Raw genomic sequence first — 18,490 nt, 5'->3', positions numbered from 1 at the left:
ATCTCACATGTTACATATTTGTGAATAATAACAGTGTTCAGTATGGATGGCTGAGGTGGCGCCCGCTGATATCAGACATTTATACAGGCAGCGTACAGGGCACTGAGGGGTACGGCTGATAACACTGGGTCGCTGGTTGTTTCCATTGACGACCTGTATGATTGTGAATGCAGCTCTGAGTTATAATGCAGGGCAATGTGAAATAAGGAAAGTGGATATAAACACACAATAATGTATAGGTTTGTGTCAATAATTAAAGTTTAGTAAAAAGATTTGCGCTGCTCTTGTCTGTCGTGCAGTCCAGGCAGTCTTCATGTCTGCGGCCGTCATCCTCGGCTCCTCTGCCACTTATTAGGCTTGTGACATCATGAGCATGGCAAACGTCATGATGGCACTTCAGGTTTAGTGGCTAAGCCTCCCGCATTGTCATGATGTCTCCGGATCTAGGAAATGCCAAAAGTGCACAGGGTGCCAGCTGCAGATGTGAGGCCTGCCCTGGTGGACCGGACCAGATGTTAAGACCTCATATCAGAATTGTGCTGCAATATGTGAAATGCAAATAAGAATAGGGTATCTGCGCTGGTCTTGGTAGGTTAGAGGTACTAAAAAGGTGATGTAGGCAAATAGATAAATTGCTAAATATTTTATTAGATAATAAAAGGTATTGGCAAAAAAATTTTTGGGATAAAATTGTTTGTTAATTTAAAAAACCATGATGTTGGCTGACCATTTGCAACTAAAAACACAATGGGTTGGGATCTTGCTTGGAGCGTGCTTCAAGAGGTTAATGGGTAGATAGCTTGAGGTAGGTGAGGAGGACCTAGAAGGGAAGGAGAGGGAAGGAGTTATTATAGGCCCTATTACATGAGATTTATTTATCTACACCTTAGATTTTTAGAGGAATAGTACCTGTATTGAGGTATAGGTGTATTGTGCTGGATACTTCGGATCTGTAGGGATACTATAAATGAAAGTCTGTGAAGGCAAATAAACAATGAGGGAAACTGACCTTAGAATTGGGAGCTGGGTGTCTATTAAGTCAAGGATTACCTTGATTGGTAGAAGAGGTGGGGAAGCTGGAGGAATATAGATCCAGGTAAGTGGCTGCCGGCTTTCCTGCGTGTCTAGGTAGGGTTAAAAAGTGGATTTTAGAAGAAAGTATACTGTTGGGGTATACTGACAGGGTACTGAGATGGAAAATTACCCTGCGTTGGTGAGAGCACTATTTCACATGAGGAGAACCTTCTTGCTTGCTGTACTTGTATTAGCAAACTAGACTTTGTGCTGGTGCCAGGAGGAGCAAGAGAGGAATACTCTCTCTTGCTTCGTGGTCACTGTAAATTGGTGCCAGACTGGAGTAGGTGCTTCTTGCTTGCTGCACTTGTATTAGCAAACTAGACTTTGTGCTGGTGCCAGGAGGAGCAAGACTTTCAAAGTCTAGTCAAGCGTTTGTCAAGCGTCTTTGCATGCATTTCTGCATGCGGGTTATCAAGCGCTTTTCCAAGCGATTTTAGCATCACTTGGAAAAGTGCTTGACAACTTGTTCACACTATATAAATCCATGCAACCGGCATCGATTTATAGTAGTGTGACCAAGTTAGTTAAAAAAAAAAGAATAAGAATGGTAAAAAATAAAAAAATAAAGTTTATACTCACCTCCCGGTGTTATCTCCGCTGCGTCCGGTGTGTTGGGCGGCTCGCGCTGTTGTGAAGGACCTGCGGTGACGTCATTGAGCCATGTGATGGGTCACATGACTCTGACGTCATGGCAGGTCCTTCACAACACCGCGAGCGTTGCAAGAGACCGGACGGAGCAGACAAAGCACCGGGAGGACACCAGAGGGTGAGTATATGCTTTATTTTTTATTTTAAATTCTTTTTTTAACAGTTTCTATGGTACCCAGGTCTGGATGAGAGTCTCCTCTTTTCCAGACTTGGGTACCATCCACACATAGAAACGCATAATATCCGTGTGTACAAATGTACTGACACGGATATTATGCGATTCAATGCAAGTCAATGGCGGCGATTACGCTGCGTGTCCACAAAATGAATGGACATGCTGTGGATTTTTGAGCGCAGCATAAACGCTGCCGAAAAATCCGCAGCATGGGCATTGACATTGCGGCTTGTCATTGGGGATTATGGGGGGGCGGATTACCAAGTGCTTCCCAAGCGTTTATGCTGCGGAAATTCCGCAGCATAAACGCTTGGAAAACGCATAGTGGGCACACAGCCTTAGTCTTTTCACACTATGTGGCTTAAACCCCAGAGAAACTACAGCATTCCCATTTTCCAATATATTTTATTCACATTTTTGTAGATAAATTATTTACATGTCATGATAATGCAGTTTGCATAGAACTTTTTAAGAAGAACGACTTTAAAGCTACAGTCACTTTGCATTTTTATATCTGTAAAGAGACGGCTGGATTGAGGAGCTGTTCTGTGAGACGTCCGTAAATCACCATGTCGCCAGCAATTTAGCAGTAAGGTAATTGGCAGCGAATTTCTGATGGTGACTAGAAAATTATACAAGACCAGATGACAAAGTTTTTCACAAAAAAATGTTTTCTCTCGTTCCAAATGACTCGTATGCTAAACTGATTTTCATCTTATTTTGTGATTGCTTGTTGTTCATACAGATGCCATCAGCGGCAGTAACCCCCGTGTAATAGACGATTCCCGTGCACGGAAGCTTTCCAATGACCTCAAGCGATGCACTTATTATGAAACCTGCGCCACCTATGGGCTTAATGTGGAACGCGTCTTCCAAGATGGTGAGTCACTTCTATGGTCTTAATGCCACACATGGTGAGGATGGGGTTAATAGAGACGAGCAAAAAGATTCAAACTAAGCTTCGTCTATGTCCTGTTGAGTCCTCTGTGGTAGGCTGACCGTGGCGGTAGTCACCTCTGTGCCAGAAATCCATCGCCCGGTATCTCGTGTGCCTCTGCCACTTACTAGGCTCCTGTGTCACCATACAGCGCCCAGAATGCCGGGCACAGAAGTGAATACTGCCCCAGCCCGGCTACCATGGAGGACTGATCTGGACGCCAAACCTTAGTATGGATAAATAAATAAATTATAAAGCTTCTCCTATACTTTGCAGTGTTAATCACGGAGGAGCACATGGATTGTACACTGATACCATCCGTGCACTGTCCGTGATTTTCATGAACCCGTAGACTTGTATTGGTACTGTTCATCCTTGATACCGGTAAAAAACCGACAAGTCTCTGTGATTTTTGCAGGGTCAAATGGTGAACAGCCCCATAGACTGTGAACGTGGTAAACTGCCCCGTAGACTGTGAACATGGTAAACGGCCCCGTAGACTGTGAACGCGGTGAACGGCCCCCGTAGACTGTGAACGCGGTGAACGGCCCCCGTAGACTGTGAACGCGGTGAACGGCCCCCGTAGACTGTGAACGCGGTGAACGGCCCCCGTAGACTGTGAACGCGGTGAACGGCCCCCGTAGACTGTGAACGCGGTGAACGGCCCCCGTAGACTGTGAACGCGGTGAACGGCCCCCGTAGACTGTGAACGCGGTGAACGGCCCCCGTAGACTGTGAACGCGGTGAACGGCCCCCGTAGACTGTGAACGCGGTGAACGGCCCCCGTAGACTGTGAACGCGGTGAACGGCCCCCGTAGACTGTGAACGCGGTGAACGGCCCCCGTAGACTGTGAACGCGGTGAACGGCCCCCGTAGACTGTGAACGCGGTGAACGGCCCCCGTAGACTGTGAACGCGGTGAACGGCCCCCGTAGACTGTGAACGCGGTGAACGGCCCCCGTAGACTGTGAACGCGGTGAACGGCCCCCGTAGACTGTGAACGCGGTGAACGGCCCCCGTAGACTGTGAACGCGGTGAACGGCCCCCGTAGACTGTGAACGCGGTGAACGGCCCCCGTAGACTGTGAATGCGGTGAACGGCCCCCGTAGACTGTGAACGCGGTGAACGGCCCCCGTAGACTGTGAACGCGGTGAACGGCCCCCGTAGACTGTGAACGGCCCCCGTAGACTGTGAACGCGGTGAACGGCCCCCGTAGACTGTGAACGCGGTGAACGGCCCCCGTAGACGGTGAACGGCCCCCGTAGACGGTGAACGGCCCCCGTAGACGGTGAACGGCCCCCGTAGACGGTGAACGGCCCCCGTAGACGGTGAACGGCCCCCGTAGACGGTGAACGGCCCCCGTAGACGGTGAACGGCCCCCGTAGACTGTGAACGGCCCCCGTAGACTGTGAACGGCCCCCGTAGACTGTGAACGGCCCCGTAGACTGTGAACGCGGTGAACGGCCCCCGTAGACTGTGAACGGCCCCGTAGACGGTGATCGGCCCCGTAGACTGTGAACGCGGTGAACGGCCCCGTAGACTGTGAACGCGGTGAACGGCCCCGTAGACTGTGAACGCGGTGAACGGCCCCGTAGACTGTGAACGCGGTGAATGGCCCCGTAGACTGTGAACGCGGTGAACGGCCCCGTAGACTGTGAATGGCCCCGTAGACTGTGAACGCGGTGATCGGCCCCGTAGACTGTGAACGCGGTGAACGGCCCCGTACGCGGTGAACGGCCCCGTACGCGGTGAACGGCCCCGTAGACTGTGAATGGCCCCGTAGACTGTGAATGGCCCCGTAGACTGTGAACGCGGTGAACGGCCCCGTAGACTGTGAACGCGGTGAACGGCCCCGTAGACTGTGAACGCGGTGAACGGCCCCGTAGACTGTGAATGGCCCCGTAGACTGTGAACGCGGTGATCGGCCCCGTAGACTGTGAACGCGGTGAACGGCCCCGTAGACTGTGAACGCGGTGAACGGCCCCGTAGACTGTGAACGCGGTGAACGGCCCCGTAGACTGTGAACGCGGTGAACGGCCCCGTAGACTGTGAACGCGGTGAACGGCCCCGTAGACTGTGAACGCGGTGAACGGCCCCGTAGACTGTGAACGCGGTGAACGGCCCCGTAGACTGTGAACGCGGTGAACGGCCCCGTATACTGTGAATGGCCCCGTAGACTGTGAACGCGGTGAATGGCCCCGTAGACTGTGAACGCGGTGAATGGCCCCGTAGACTGTGAACGCGGTGAATGGCCCCGTAGACTGTGAACGCGGTGAACGGCCCCGTAGACTGTGAACGCGGTGAACGGCCCCGTAGACTGTGAACGCGGTGAACGGCCCCGTAGACTGTGAATGGCCCCGTAGACTGTGAACGGCCCCGTAGACTGTGAACGCGGTGAACGGCCCCCGTAGACTGTGAACGCGGTGAACGGCCCCCGTAGACTGTGAACGCGGTGAACGGCCCCCGTAGACTGTGAACGCGGTGAACGGCCCCCGTAGACGGTGAACGGCCCCCGTAGACGGTGAACGGCCCCCGTAGACGGTGAACGGCCCCCGTAGACGGTGAACGGCCCCCGTAGACGGTGAACGGCCCCCGTAGACTGTGAACGGCCCCCGTAGACTGTGAACGGCCCCCGTAGACTGTGAACGGCCCCCGTAGACTGTGAACGGCCCCCGTAGACTGTGAACGGCCCCCGTAGACTGTGAACGGCCCCGTAGACTGTGAACGCGGTGAACGGCCCCGTAGACTGTGAACGCGGTGAACGGCCCCGTACGCGGTGAATGGCCCCGTAGACTGTGAATGGCCCCGTAGACTGTGAACGCGGTGAACGGCCCCGTAGACTGTGAACGCGGTGAACGGCCCCGTAGACTGTGAATGGCCCCGTAGACTGTGAACGCGGTGAACGGCCCCGTAGACGGTGAACGGCCCCGTAGACTGTGAACGCGGTGAACGGCCCCGTAGACTGTGAACGCGGTGAACGGCCCCGTAGACTGTGAACGCGGTGAACGGCCCCGTAGACTGTGAACGCGGTGAACGGCCCCGTATACTGTGAATGGCCCCGTAGACTGTGAACGCGGTGAACGGCCCCGTAGACTGTGAACGCGGTGAACGGCCCCGTAGACTGTGAACGCGGTGAATGGCCCCGTAGACTGTGAATGGCCCCGTAGACTGTGAACGGCCCCGTAGACTGTGAACGCGGTGAACGGCCCCCGTAGACTGTGAACGGCCCCCGTAGACTGTGAACGGCCCCGTAGACTGTGATCGGCCCCGTAGACTGTGAACGCGGTGAACGGCCCCGTAGACTGTGAACGCGGTGAACGGCCCCGTAGACTGTGAACGCGGTGAACGGCCCCGTAGACTGTGAACGCGGTGAACGGCCCCGTACGCGGTGAACGGCCCCGTAGACTGTGAATGGCACCGTAGACTGTGAATGGCCCCGTAGACTGTGAACGCGGTGAACGGCCCCGTAGACTGTGAACGCGGTGAACGGCCCCGTAGACTGTGAACGCGGTGAACGGCCCCGTAGACTGTGAACGCGGTGAACGGCCCCGTAGACTGTGAATGGCCCCGTAGACTGTGAACGCGGTGATCGGCCCCGTAGACTGTGAACGCGGTGATCGGCCCCGTAGACTGTGAACGCGGTGATCGGCCCCGTAGACTGTGAACGCGGTGAACGGCCCCGTAGACTGTGAACGCGGTGAACGGCCCCGTAGACTGTGAACGCGGTGAACGGCCCCGTATACTGTGAATGGCCCCGTAGACTGTGAACGCGGTGAACGGCCCCGTAGACTGTGAACGCGGTGAACGGCCCCGTAGACTGTGAATGGCCCCGTAGACTGTGAACGGCCCCGTACACTGTGAACGCGGTGATCGGCCCCGTAGACTGTGAACGCGGTGAACGGCCCCGTAGACTGTGAACGCGGTGAACGGCCCCGTAGACTGTGAATGGCCCCGTAGACTGTGAACGCGGTGAACGGCCCTGTAGACTGTGAATGGCCCCGTAGACTGTGAACGGCCCCGTAGACTGTGAATGGCCCCGTAGACTGTGAACGCGGTGAACGGCCCCGTAGACTGTGAATGGCCCCGTAGACTGTGAACGCGGTGAACGGCCCCGTAGACTGTGAACGGCCCCGTAGACTGTGAACGGCCCCGTAGACTGTGAACGGCCCCGTAGACTGTGAACGGCCCCGTAGACTGTGAACGGCCCCGTAGACTGTGAACGGCCCCTTAGACTGTGAACGGCCCCCGTAGACTGTGAACGGCCCCGTAGACTGTGAACGCGGTGAACGGCCCCGTAGACTGTGAACGCGGTGAACGGCCCCGTACGCGGTGAATGGCCCCGTAGACTGTGAATGGCCCCGTAGACTGTGAACGCGGTGAACGGCCCCGTAGACTGTGAACGCGGTGAACGGCCCCGTAGACTGTGAACGCGGTGAACGGCCCCGTAGACTGTGAATGGCCCCGTAGACTGTGAACGCGGTGAACGGCCCCGTAGACTGTGAACGCGGTGAACGGCCCCGTAGACTGTGAACGCGGTGAACGGCCCCGTAGACTGTGAATGGCCCCGTAGACTGTGAACGGCCCCGTAGACTGTGAACGCGGTGAACGGCCCCCGTAGACTGTGAACGGCCCCCGTAGACTGTGAACGGCCCCGTAGACTGTGATCGGCCCCGTAGACTGTGAACGCGGTGAACGGCCCCGTAGACTGTGAACGCGGTGAACGGCCCCGTAGACTGTGAACGCGGTGAACGGCCCCGTAGACTGTGAACGCGGTGAACGGCCCCGTACGCGGTGAACGGCCCCGTAGACTGTGAATGGCCCCGTAGACTGTGAATGGCCCCGTAGACTGTGAACGCGGTGAACGGCCCCGTAGACTGTGAACGCGGTGAACGGCCCCGTAGACTGTGAACGCGGTGAACGGCCCCGTAGACTGTGAATGGCCCCGTAGACTGTGAACGCGGTGAACGGCCCCGTAGACTGTGAACGGCCCCGTAGACTGTGAACGGCCCCGTAGACTGTGAACGCGGTGAACGGCCCCGTAGACTGTGAACGCGGTGAACGGCCCCGTAGACTGTGAACGCGGTGAACGGCCCCGTAGACTGTGAACGCGGTGAACGGCCCCGTAGACTGTGAACGGCCCCGTAGACTGTGAACGGCCCCGTAGACTGTGAACGGCCCCGTAGACTGTGAACGCGGTGAACGGCCCCGTAGACTGTGAACGGCCCCGTAGACTGTGAACGGCCCCGTAGACTGTGAACGCGGTGAACGGCCCCCGTAGACGGTGAACGGCCCCCGTAGACGGTGAACGGCCCCCGTAGACGGTGAACGGCCCCCGTAGACGGTGAACGGCCCCCGTAGACGGTGAACGGCCCCCGTAGACGGTGAACGGCCCCCGTAGACGGTGAACGGCCCCCGTAGACGGTGAACGGCCCCCGTAGACGGTGAACGGCCCCCGTAGACGGTGAACGGCCCCCGTAGACGGTGAACGGCCCCCGTAGACGGTGAACGGCCCCCGTAGACGGTGAACGGCCCCCGTAGACTGTGAGCGCGGTGAACGGCCCCCGTAGACTGTGAGCGCGGTGAACGGCCCCCGTAGACTGTGAGCGCGGTGAACGGCCCCCGTAGACTGTAATGGGTATGTGTTATATCCATGAGAAATGGACCTCTGAGTGAGGCCTAATGCAGTTTTGTTTTGTTTTTTTAATACCATCCTGCATTTGAGCCATATAAGCCACGTTAATCCTCTTTTTCACAAGCAGCCATTTAATTTATTTATTTTTCTTGATGAAAAACGAATTGGAGTATAATACACCTCTCACAAATTGCTGGTTTAGGAATATATTAGTAGCAGGATAAACGTTCTTTCTCTCTCTGGTCAGTGGATGTGAACATCATATTTATCCTGTATCGCCCTCTAGTGGATGTGAACATTATATATCTCCCATATTGCCCTCTTGTGGCAATATGAATAAATGCAGTTCATTTATGGTGTTTGTGACCTGTTCATTAGTTTGTTACCCTGTAATGTCTCACTCAGTTTTCACTTCTATCCTCTGCATTGTGACATGCGCTAGTCAAAGAAAGTTTCACCTTGGGATTATCATGATGTCCAATAAAAAAATTATAGTTTGGGATTATCAGAAATGTACAGAGTAGTTTGCTGAAGAGCAGTGTCTACACCTATGTGTTAAAGGTCCCAGTGTGGGGCAATGTTTAGCACAAGGCCTGTGTATAACGCGGTGTTCAGACTAGTGCTGCTCTGGGCATTGTAACTACATGATGTCAGTGCAAAACGTTGTGCAGTATAAAAAGAATGAAGCTTCTACCGAGAAACAAGCAGGAAACCATTAACGTTGGCAATGTATTAGGTCTTTTTATGCCAGAGTTATAAAATTGAGTGGCTAATGAACACAAAAATCTATCAAATAAAATATTGCTGAATAATTTTATGCAGTATAATTCCTTTGTTTTTTGCCGCCCCTGGTGCTCTGACATTGTCATTCATAACTCAAGTCATCAATGAGATATATAGAAAACTCCTTTAAGACCAAAGATAGAAGTGGAATCTTTGGAAAGTATAAAGAAAGGACGTGTACTACTGCTCCCTTCCTTCCTGCTGGATTCACATCTGACTTTGTGTATAGAAAAAAAATAAAAAAGTGAACATACCTTACCGATCCCTGCTCTTCTGTTCCAGCACCTTCCACCTCCACACATTTAGTTCCAGACGGACATGTGATGGCCATAGCAAATCGCTGAGGCGTCAGTCACCCCTGCAGCCAGTGATTGGAAGTAACATGCTTTTTTTTTTTTTGCCAATAACAGCCAACCAGAACTCCTGTTTTATTTCTTACACTGCTGTGGAAAAATAAACTGTGCTGTGATTGGTTAGTAAAGTAATATGGAACATAATGAAGCAGATTGATCAAGTCTGTCTAATTCTTAAACAATGCAAACTTAAGCCCCTCTATACTCAATAGCTAGCCACTTGACCCATTATTTAGCGGTCAGCTCTCTCTCCTGGCCCCTCTGCTGAGCGCTCCTGTGTTTTCTACGAGCAAGTCACTGCCAGGTTCCTCTGGCGGTGACTTTTCTCACAGAAAACAAAAGGATCCATAATCCGACATGGCAGATCCATATCTCCCCTGACGTCAGTGTGCTGGGGATAGTCGGGAGGCTTCCATGCACATTAGGAAATATCGGCGGGTTCGCCTGACGTCAGTCTGATGTATATGGGGGGTCTTTATACTAGACCGTTTTAAAATGTGCCAGATTTTTTCAAGACATTTCATACTGTTTCCTTTAAGCTTATATGCTAGCTATTAGATTGTCAGAAATTTGCACCAAAATTTTGGCACATTTTTTGGCTCAAGGCATCATGTGATAGGTCATGTCTCTTTCCTTGTAAGGCAGGTCATGTCTCTTTCCTTGTAAGGCAGGTCATGTCTCTTTCCTTGTAAGGCAGGTCATGTCTCTTTCCTTGTAAGGCAGGTCATGTCTCTTTCCTTGTAAGCCAGGTCATGTCTCTTTCCTTGTAAGCCAGGTCATGTCTCTTTCCTTGTAAGCCAGGTCATGTCTCTTTCCTTGTAAGGCAGGTCATGTCTCTTTCCTTGTAAGGCAGGTCATGTCTCTTTCCTTGTAAGGCAGGTCATGTCTCTTTCCTTGTAAGGCAGGTCATGTCTCTTTCCTTGTAAGGCAGGTCATGTCTCTTTCCTTGTAAGCCAGGTCATGTCTCTTTCCTTGTAAGGCAGGTCATGTCTCTTTCCTTGTAAGGCAGGTCATGTCTCTTTCCTTGTAAGCCAGGTCATGTCTCTTTCCTTGTAAGCCAGGTCATGTCTCTTTCCTTGTAAGGCAGGTCATGTCTCTTTCCTTGTAAGGCAGGTCATGTCTCTTTCCTTGTAAGGCAGGTCATGTCTCTTTCCTTGTAAGGCAGGTCATGTCTCTTTCCTTGTAAGCCAGGTCTTGTCTCTTTCCTTGTAAACCACTCCCATTTTCAGCGAGGCCATTCCCCCTTGTCAGACAAGTCTTAAAATCTCTATAACAAGATACAATACAATATGTGGTACCAATTACATCAGAATTCTTGCACATTTAGCTTCATAAAAATGCCCAATGTCTTTTTGTTTGCTTTATTGGATGAACGAATACCAAATATCCATACTGTAGATGAGCGCTGCAGACAGACGGAAGAACCTATAGGACGGACAAGCGGCAGTGGCAGGGTATGTCCACTACCGCATCACTAGTCAGGGCGCGGTCTTGCTCAATACAAGTGTATTGGACTATTCTACAGTCGAGATAATGTTATTGTGAAAACACTAAGCTACGACTATATTGTGGTAGAACTGCCTGCAGCTCTTACAACTAGAATGTATAAAAGTTCTACCACAATGTAGTCGTAGCTTAGTGTTTTCACAATAACATTATCTCGACTGTAGAATAGTCCAACCAGCTTGGTTACACAAAATAAGATCACCAGTAGCATGAAAGCGTTATTCACCCCACAAAAAAGTTATGCCCTATTCTGCTTGGCTGACTGCCTCTATGCTGTGTGACTTCAGGGAGGAGTCATCAGTCAAACAGGAGGAGGGAACACTGGGAGAGGAGGAATAGAGCTGGAGTGACGGAGGCTTCAGATCTGGAATCGTCTTCACAAGAGCTACATGCGCAATTGAATAGTTTGGGATGTTAAGTCTTGCTGATGGATTCCTTTTTAATTGTCTGCAGATCTGTGGGTACAGGGTCCTGATCAGGGGGATAGGAGAGCACACAATACGGAGTACAGATTCAATAGAAAGCATAGACTTTGTAACTATCAAGCCTATGCTTTCTATAGGATCTGTACTATGCCCTGTGTGCACTGTCAGGCTGGGGCTGTGCGCTCTTGTTGCCTGCGCTCTTCTCAGGAGACTTCTGAGAGATCGATGGGGGTCTCGGGACCCAGACCCCACCAAGCTGCACGTAATTAAAGTCCCTGCAAAATATAAAAAAACTGATGAAGACTTACAGGTGCATCTCATAAAATTAGAATATCATCAAAAAGTTTATTTATTTCAGTTCTTCAATACAAAAAGGGAAACTCATTATATCATTACACACAGAGTGATCTATTTCAAGTGTTTATTTCTGTTAATGTTGATGATTATGGCTTACAGCCAATGAAAACACAAAAGTCATTATCTCAGTAAATTAGAATACTTTATAACAACAGCTTGAAAAATGTTTTTAAAATCTGAAATGTTATCCTACTGCAATGTATGTTCAGTAAATGCACTCAATACTTGGTCGGGGCTCCTTTAACATCAATTACTGCATCAATGCGGCAATGTGGCATGGAGGCGATCAGCCTGTGGCACTGCTGAGGTGTTATGGAAGCCCAGGTTGCTTTGATAGCAGCCTTCAGCTCGTCTGCATTGTTGGGTCTGGTGTCTCTCATCTTCCTCTTGACAATACCCCATAGATTCTCTATGGGGTTAAGGTCAGGTGAGTTTGCTGGCCAATCAAGCACAGTGATACTGTTGTTTGTAAACCAGGTATTGGTACTTTTCGCAGTGTGGACAGGGGCCAAGTCCTGCTGGAGGATGACATTTCCATCTCCAAAAAGCTTGTCAGCAGCAGGAAGCATGAAGTGCTCTAAAATTTCCTGGTAGACGGTAGAGGTAGAGGTTTTGAAATACTCATTTACTTGTATGGTACTGTTAATTGCTGCGGATTTGCCGTGCGGATGTGTGAACTTGGTCTAAAACAGGCACTGTCTAGTGCAGCCTATATTCTGTGAATGGTGCTCTTAAAAACAGCATCACAATACAGACAGCACAGCCGCGTCCTGTGACCAGCTGGCACAGGGCTTTGGAATATATGTTCTTCATCATAAATAACACCAACAGTGTGTGTGCGCGCTCAGGAGGGGCGCTGGTGGGGCACCCCTTACCCAATATTCAGCATTGCATAGCCAGCAGATGCTTCATTCTAGTGTGAGGAAACATGTATCTATCACCAGACTGAGAATCACAAGAATCCATAGCCACCCAAGTCTAATAAGACTGCTTTTCCCCTGGTCCAGTGCGTCTTTTATGTATAAAGATAAACCGTCCGCCTATGATACCTGCCATCATAGTGTATGTGGATCTACACAAAGTGCTGTTACTCCTCCCTGATCCATTTCTGCCACAGTTACTATTCCACATGATGAAGATCCGTGTGATTCACACTTGTATAAAAACCATAAACTCATGCTTGCCTTATAATATGTGTAAAAAGTTACATTCTGGCCTTGTGATTCACATGGTTCCCGCGGTCTGCCTCTTTCCCTGCGGTGCACTTGTACGTGGGCTCCATGCACATCTGTTCTTACTATCTTTCATGTTCCCATGAACAATTGTTTCCGCTCTATTTTTTTTTTTTTTTATTTCTACAGATTTTCATGGAAAGCACAAAGTCAATTACTCGTCAGCACTGTGTCATTCCTTTAAATCGGGGGTCTCAAACTCATCTGTGTATATGTTGCATATAGAAAAAAATGTAATTTGATGGGCCACATTCTTTTAAGTATGAGATTATGGTACATTTTTAGTGATATCTTTATTATAGTTTGGACACACCTCCTCATTTAAAGATTTTTCTGTATTTTCATGACTTTGAAAATTGTACATTCACACTGAAGGCATCAAAACTATGAATTAACACATGTGGAATTATATACTTAACAAAAAAGTGTGAAACAACTGAAAATATGTCTTATATTCTAGGTTCTTCAAAGTAGCCACCTTTTGCTTTGATGACTGCTTTGCACACTCTTGGCATTCTCTTGATGAGCTTCAAGAGGTAGGCACCGGAAATGGTTTTCACTTCACAGGTGTGCCCTGTCAGGTTTAATAAGTGGGATTTCTTGCCTTATAAATGGAGTTGGGACCATCAGTTGTGTTGTGCAGAAGTCTGGTGGATACACAGCTGATATTCTAACAGTATATTCAGTAGGACTTTGTATTATGGCAAGAAAAAAGCAGCTAAGTAAAGAAAAACGAGTGGCCATCATTACTTTAAAAAGTGAAGGTCAGTCAGTCCGAAAAATTGGGAAAACTTTGAAAGTGTCCCCAAGTGCAGTTGCAAAAACCATCAAGCGCTACAAAGAAACTGGCTCACATGAGGACCGCCCCAGGAAAGGAAGACCAAGAATCACCTCTGCTTTTGAGGATAAGTTTATCTAAGTCACCAAGTCACCAGCTTCAGAAATCGCAGGTTAACAGCAGCTCAGATTAGAGACCAGGTCAATGTCACACAGAGTTCTAGCAGCAGACATATCTCTTCAACAACTGTTAAGAGGAGAGTTTGTGCAGCAGGCCTTCATGGTAAAATAGCTGCTAGGAAACCACTGCTAAGGACAGGCAACAAGCAGAAGAGACTTGTTTGGGCTAAAGAACACAAGGAATGGACATTAGACCAGTGGAAATCTGTGCTTTGGTCTGATGAGTCCAAATTTGAGATCTTTGGTTCCAACCACCATGTCTTTGTGCGACGCAGAAAAGGTGAACGGATGGATTCTACATGCCTGGTTCCCACTGTGAAGCATGGAGGAGGAGGTGTGATGGTGTGGGGGTGCTTTGCTGGTGACACTGTTGGGGATTTATTCAAAATTGAAGGCATACTGAACCAGCATGGCTACCACAGCATCTTGCAGAAGCATGCTATTCCATCCGGTTTGCGTTTAGTTGGACCATCATTTATTTTTCAACAGGACAATGACCCCAAACACACCTCCAGGCTGTGTAAGGGCTATTTGACCAAGAAGGAGAGTGATGGGGTGCTACGCCAGATGACCTGGCCTCCACAGTCACCAGACCTGAACCCAATCGAGATGGTTTGGGGTGAGCTGGACCGCAGAGTGAAGGTAAAAGGGCCAACAAGTGCTAAGCATCTCTGGGAACTCCTTCAAGATTGTTGGAAGACCATTTCCGGTGACTACCTCTTGAAGCTCATCAAGAGAATGCCAAGAGTGTGCAAAGCAGTCATCAAAGCAAAAGGTGGCTACTTTGAAGAACCTAGAATATAAGACATATTTTCAGTTGTTTCACACTTTTTTGTTAAGTATATAATTACATATGTGTTAATTCATAGTTTTGATGCCTTCAGTGTGAATGTACAATTTTCATAGTCATGAAAATACAGAAAAATCTTTGAATGAGAAGGTGTGTCCAAACTTTTGGCCTTTACTGTATATATATATATATATATATATATATATATATATATATATATATATATATATATATATATATACACACACACACACCTTTTGAGTATTTTTTTAACATTTATGGCATGTTATTTATTTTAAATGGCATGAAATACACGGGTTATAGTACAGTTTTATAGCTTGGCCAATACGTATGCAGCGATAACAAATGTGCACTTTTTTGTTTACTCTTCTTTAAACAGCATTTTTAGTGGCCAAATATTTTTTCATACTTTTATTTAGATTTGATTTTTTTTTTTTTAGACATTATTACAATTCTTTTCCCTTTTTTTTGTCCTTCAATTGGCCCCATACAATAATATTGTCTTACAATTAACACCACATAGTTATTCTGGCCAACATCTTGTAGTAATGTCTCCCATCCTGGTCCTCATCTTGTAGAAATGTCCCCATGTCCCCCAGCCTGGTCCCCATATAGCAGCCATGTCCCCCAGCCTGGTCCCCACATAGCAGCCATGTCCCCCAACCTGGTCCCCATATAGCAGCCATGTCCCCCTGCCTGGTCTCCATATAGCAGCCATGTCCCCCTGCCTGGTCTCCATATAGCAGCCATGATCCCCCTGCCTGGTCTCCATATAGCAGCCATGATCCCCCAGCCTGGTCCCCATATAGCAGCCATGATCCGCCAGCCTGGTCACCATATAGCAGCCATGATCCCTCAGTCTGGTCCCCATATAGCAGCCATGATCCCCATATAGCAGCCATTATCCCCCAGCCTGGTCCCCATATAGCAGCCATGATCCCCATATAGCAGCCATGATCCCCCAGCCTGATCCCCATATAGCAGCCATGATCCCCCAGCCTGATCCCCATATAGCAGCCATGATCCCCCAGCCTGGTCCCCATATAGCAGCCATGATCCCCCAGACTGGTCCCCATATAGCAGCCATGATCCCCCAGCCTGGTCCCCATATAGCAGCCATGTGCCCCAGCCTGGTCACCATATAGCAGTCATGATCCCCCAGCCTGGTCCCCATATAGCAGCCATGATCCTCCAGCCTGGTCCCCATATAGCAGCCATGATCCCTCAGTTTGGTCCCCATATAGCAGCCATGATCCCTCAGTTTGGTCCCCATATAGCAGCCATGATCCCCCAGCCTGGTCCTCATATAGCAGCCATGTCCCCCAACCTGGTCCCCATATAGCAGCCATGTCCCCCTGCCTGGTCTCTATATAGCAGCCATGTCCCCCTGCCTGGTCTCCATATAGCAGCCATGATCCCCCTGCCTGGTCTCCATATAGCAGCCATGATCCCCCAGCCTGGTCCCCATATAGCAGCCATGATCCGCCAGCCTGGTCACCATATAGCAGCCATGATCCCTCAGTCTGGTCCCCATATAGCAGCCATGATCCCCATATAGCAGCCATTATCCCCCAGCCTGGTCCCCATATAGCAGCCATGATCCCCCAGCCTGATCCCCATATAGCAGCCATGATCCCCCAGCCTGATCCCCATATAGCAGCCATGATCCCCCAGCCTGGTCCCCATATAGCAGCCATGATCCCCCAGACTGGTCCCCATATAGCAGCCATGATCCCCCAGCCTGGTCCCCATATAGCAGCCATGTGCCCCAGCCTGGTCACCATATAGCAGTCATGATCCCCCAGCCTGGTCCCCATATAGCAGCCATGATCCTCCAGCCTGGTCCCCATATAGCAGCCATGATCCCTCAGTTTGGTCCCCATATAGCAGCCATGATCCCCCAGCCTGGTCCCCATATAGCAGCCATGATCCCCCAGCCTGGTCCCCATATAGCAGCCATGATCCCCCAGCCTGGTCCCCATATAGCAGCCATGATCCCCCAGCCTGGTCACCATATAGCAGTCAGGATTCCCCAGCCTGGTCACCATATAGCAGTCATGATCCCCCAGCCTGGTCCCCATATAGCAGCCATGTCCTCCAGCCTGGTCCCCATATAGCAGTCATGATCCCCCAGCCTGGTCCCCATATAGCAGCCATGATCCCTCAGCCTGGTCCCCATATAGCAGCCATGATCCCTCAGCCTGGTCCCCATATAGCAGCCATGATCCCCATATAGCAGCCATGATCCCCCAGCCTGGTCCCCATATAGCAGCCATGATCCCTCAGCCTGGTCCCCATATAGCAGCCATGATCCCCCAGCCTGGTCCCCATATAGCAGCCATATCCCTCAGCCTAGTCCCCATATAGCAGTCATGATCCCCCAGCCTGGTCCCCATATAGCAGCCATGATCCCCCAGCCTGGTCCCCATATAACAGCCATGATCCCCCAGCCTGGTCCCCATATAGCAGCCATGATCCCCCAGCCTGGTCCCCATATAGCAGCCATGATCCCCCCGCATGGTCCCGTTATAGCAGCCATGATCCCCCAGCCTGGTCCCCATATAGCAGCCATCATCCCCCAGCCTGGTCCCCATATAGCAGCCATGATCCCCCAGCCTGGTCCCCATATAGCAGCCATGATCCCTCAGTCTGGTCCCCATATAGCAGCCATGTCCCCCAGCCTGGTCCCCATATAGCAGCCATGATCCCCATATAGCAGCCATGATCCCCCAGCCTGGTTCCCATATAGCAGTCATGATCCCCCAGCCTGGTCACCATATAGCAGTCATGATTCCCCAGCCTGGTCACCATATAGCAGTCATGGTCCCCCAGCCTGGTCTCCATATAGCAGTCATGATCCCCCAGCCTGGTCCCCATATAGCAGCCATGATCCCTCAGCCTGGTCCCCATATAGCAGCCATGATCCCTCAGCCTGGTCCCCATATAGCAGCCATGATCCCTCAGCCTGGTCCCCATATAGCAGCCATGATCCCCCAGCCTGGTCCTCATATAGCAGCCATGATCCCCCAGCCTGGTCCCCATATAGCAGCCATGTCCCCCAGCCTGGTCCCCATATAGCAGCCATGATCCCCCAGCCTGGTCCCCATATAGCAGCCATGATCCACCAGCCTGGTCCCCATATAGCAGCCATGATCCCCCAGCCTGGTCCCCATATAGCAGCCATGATCCCCCAGCCTGGTCCCCATATAGCAGCCATGATCCCCCAGCCTGGTCCCCATATAGCAGCCATGATCCCCCAGCCTGGTCCCCTTATAGCAGCCATGATCCCCCAGCCTGGTCCCCATATAGCAGCCATGATCCCCCAGCCTGGTCCCCATATAGCAGCCATGATCCCTCAGTCTGGTCCCCATATAGCAGCCATGTCCCCCAGCCTGGTCCCCATATAGCAGCCATGATCCCCATATAGCAGCCATGATCCCCCAGCCTGGTTCCCATATAGCAGTCATGATCCCCCAGCCTGGTCACCATATAGCAGTCATGATTCCCCAGCCTGGTCACCATATATGCAGTCATGATCCCCCAGCCTGGTCCCCATATAGCAGCCATGATCCCTCAGCCTTGTCCCCATATAGCAGCC

General features: G+C 50.7%; 1 protein-coding gene across 7 annotated transcripts in view; it reads left to right on the top strand.

The window, feature by feature from the left end:
- The window catches only part of AGAP1 (ArfGAP with GTPase domain, ankyrin repeat and PH domain 1), a 457,154-nt gene that overhangs the window by 230,551 nt on the left and 208,113 nt on the right, over positions 1 to 18,490 (top strand). For all 7 annotated transcript variants that reach the window (XM_073646711.1, XM_073646706.1, XM_073646707.1 and 4 more), the window contains one exon: positions 2,646 to 2,780. In XM_073646711.1, the coding sequence (XP_073502812.1) occupies positions 2,646 to 2,780 (135 nt within the window). The remainder of the gene's footprint in view (positions 1 to 2,645; positions 2,781 to 18,490) is intronic.

This window comes from Phyllobates terribilis, unplaced genomic scaffold, assembly GCF_046119375.1.
Source record: "Phyllobates terribilis strain yellow unplaced genomic scaffold, ASM4611937v1 Scaffold_9__5_contigs__length_417890890, whole genome shotgun sequence".
In the NCBI taxonomy this organism is placed as follows: Eukaryota; Metazoa; Chordata; class Amphibia; order Anura; family Dendrobatidae; genus Phyllobates; species Phyllobates terribilis.
This window is presented reverse-complemented; position numbering and strand designations above follow the sequence as displayed.